The 2,929-nt window shown below is 52.0% G+C and overlaps 1 protein-coding gene across 1 annotated transcript; it reads right to left on the bottom strand.

The window, feature by feature from the left end:
* Positions 1 to 680: 680 nt before the first annotated feature.
* Positions 681 to 2,411, bottom strand: LOC111271599 (uncharacterized). Its single transcript, XM_086972967.1, has 2 exons — positions 1,587 to 2,411; positions 681 to 1,138 (listed from the first exon to the last, which is right to left on the bottom strand). Exon 2 carries the CDS (start codon positions 1,126 to 1,128, stop codon positions 880 to 882), a length of 249 nt encoding a protein of 82 aa, XP_086829093.1. The 5' UTR covers positions 1,129 to 1,138; positions 1,587 to 2,411; the 3' UTR covers positions 681 to 879.
* Positions 2,412 to 2,929: the final 518 nt, after the last annotated feature.

Below are 2,929 nucleotides of genomic sequence, written 5' to 3'. Positions count from 1 at the left end.
CAAGCCCCGACAACTTCGGGGAGCAGGCCCAAGGAGATAGACGGCCAACGGCACTCGTAGTTGACGCTGACGCAAACAACAAGAATTCATTCGACCGACTCGGCTAGTAAAACACGCCGACAAACTGTTTAAAACCATCGCAACTTTATAATTTTGCCAGTAACACGTACGGCCTTACGATTTGACGACTATAGTAAAGAAGGAGAACTCCATTAATGAACAACATTCAGCCTCGGCCCACCTTTCTATCATCTTCCCACTTCGCCGTACTAATCATAATCGGTCCTAATATCATTTTCATTCTCATTACGAGCAAACCCTGTTGACAGTTGCAGTTGGGCCCCGCTAAGTTTTGGCGGGCGGTTGCTTATCGATCCAGCTAGCCGCCTCAGCTTACTCCCTCGCTTGTTAGCTAGACTACGCTATGCTGTACGTCGCAGCAAATAGTTCGATGCTGCCGTCAGGGCGGGGCCGATTCATCGCCGGTCTGCAATTACCCATTGGTTTTATACGGTAATAGCAGTGCTTGCGGCAGGAGCAGCCGTTTGTCCATCGCGCTACGATACACTCCAAGCACAAACGGAAGTTACATGATATTACTGTACTATACCGTATGCAGATATAGCAGCTGCACTGATCCAAGTAGCCACTAGCCCAGCCCAACCTAGGGCAGCTTAGCGCTTGCAACATAAGGTGAATTCATCATATACATGAGTATACAAACAGACAGTTCTTCGACATTCAACGCTTCACAATCGGATACACATCAAATCTGCACATGGGAAATACACACATTCACTTCGTTTAGCTACACACAGAAATGTTAAGTATATTTTGCATCGAATCACCGCAAAAAGTTGTTCGCTTAAAGTCGATAACCTACCTGCAATTAACGCGAACAAGCACCTCGTCCTCAGCCGCGGTCGGCTGAGGCCTGTTCAGGATTTTTACCGATTTCAGGCCGCCAAAGCTCGAAAGGACGATGGCGCGCATCTCCTTGACCGCAGGCACGGCCTCCTCTGCCTTTACCTCGTCCTTTTTGCCAGTTGCGGCAATTGCCGTAGCGCCTGCGGCATCTTCTACAGGCATCGAGTCGGTAGCGGCCTTCGCGGTTTCCGTCTCGGTCATTCTGACAATCCTGGTGATGAACAAGCACAACAACAACAACAACAACAGCAACAACAACGGTTACAGTCAATTGAAATAACGGTAGAAGTATGTACAGTGGATGTATGCAAGTCACTTGTTGATCAGCAGCCCACAACAGCGACAACAAAAGGAATAGAGTTATCGGCGCCGTTGCCGACAACCGACGCAGCCAAAGCGGTAACGGACGAAACTGGCGTGTCCGAACTATAACACAGCAGGAACTCTTTTTTTAACGTCTCTTTTTAACGCCGAACCGAATTTTTTGCACACAGCACCAGTCGTTGGCGGCTGGCAACCTAAAAAACCTATGTCAGTTTTGTGGTCGCTAACCCGATAACAAACTCACGTTGTATATAGAGGCAAGAAAATTGATTGACAGCACACTAATCCTAGAAAGAACAGTAACCGAGCGATGATGATCTCGATGAACAGCTTACTTTGTGACAAACTCTATGACAGACGACGCGCAGTGTCTTTTCGCCGGCTACACGAGTTTGCTTGTTCCGTCGACAAATTGCGTCGACAGTTGTTACGACAACTAGTACAACTCGCGTCGTCGTCCACTCTGAGGCAAGCAATGGTCAGTCAGTGGTAACTTGATCGACTACGGCGAAGGGTCGAGTCGTTCCTTCTCAACACAGCAGCACCTCATGCACAGTACAACATGAGACGCACGAACGCAGGACGCAAGCAACACGGTCGTGTCGACGAGGCGGTGTTCGTTGCTCTCTGTGTTGCGTTCTTCTCTTGAAGGGAAGCACTGGAGCCAGCAGGCAACGACGGCACGAAAAGCGATCTCCTCGGCAGTCGTCCCTCCCCTTTCAGCCTCTCAAGTTTCTCCTTTACCAAATTCGTTCGTTTGCTGGCTGGCCGCTGGCAGCTCTAATCCGCCGCTACGGCACCGGCGCTGCTGTGGCGGCCACTGCTGCTGTTATTATATCCAACTCACTTGCCCACTTCCTTACACAGTCTGCTCTGCTGCCTCAGAACACGCTAGAGGCGATGTCTGCCGGCTGTCGCGCTCGAATAAGCGGCTGAGGGATGGTTCGTTCGTGGCGTGCTTGCCTGCCCGTTCAGTCAATGCTGTCGATAGCGCCGATGCGCTGTGCGTCTCCTTTGTTGGCTACTATTCGAGGCTTCGGCAAATCAAACGACACAGACTGACCAAGGAGCAGGAAAGCATATTCGACGAAACCGTTCTTTCTTCTGCTGCTACCGCTCGTCTCAACGAACCGAACCCTCTGGTAGGTGCACGCTATCGACTTGGCGGTTAACACTCCGCTGTTTCTGGATGGCTCAGCCCGCCGCTGTCGCGATTCTGCTCTCCGTTAGCTTCTGGTGGGTTTGTTGCAGCGGGAGCGGCTGAGGGGTGGCGGCTGCTACTGCCACCACCGCAGCTCCTTTCTCGTTGCTTGCTGCATCTGTGCTATTACGGGCGGCGGTCAAAACGCCACACGAAGCTGATGTCTTGCAGCAGTTGGATACTGCTGGTGACGGGCTGAAGCAGCCACATCAGCCTGCCTTTCCCGCCGCCGTCTGTTCTCCTCGCCAGCTCGGAGCGGCAGCAGCATCCGGCGCCGTCGGTCGCTGGAGGAGGCGGAGTGATTTCGCAAATGTCGCTGCTGGTCCGTGGCTCGTTCGCCAGGCCGAATCGAATGGTGATCGTGAGTATTCCGTTCGATGTATGTATTAGGTTGGTTTTTTCATTTCACTCTCACCGCATTGGCCACATCATGTCTCAGACAACGAACGGTGGCGAGGGATGATCGGACAGTCAGCC

The sequence above is a fragment of the Varroa jacobsoni genome, unplaced genomic scaffold (genome assembly GCF_002532875.2).
Source record: "Varroa jacobsoni isolate VJ856 unplaced genomic scaffold, vjacob_1.0 scaffold_176, whole genome shotgun sequence".
Lineage (NCBI taxonomy): Eukaryota > Metazoa > Arthropoda > Arachnida > Mesostigmata > Varroidae > Varroa > Varroa jacobsoni.
This window is presented reverse-complemented; position numbering and strand designations above follow the sequence as displayed.

What these genes read in the sequence shown, in the direction of transcription:
- LOC111271599 (XM_086972967.1), bottom strand. Translation starts at nt 1,128, where the DNA reads ATGACCGAGACGGAAACCGCGAAGGCCGCTACCGACTCGATGCCTGTA.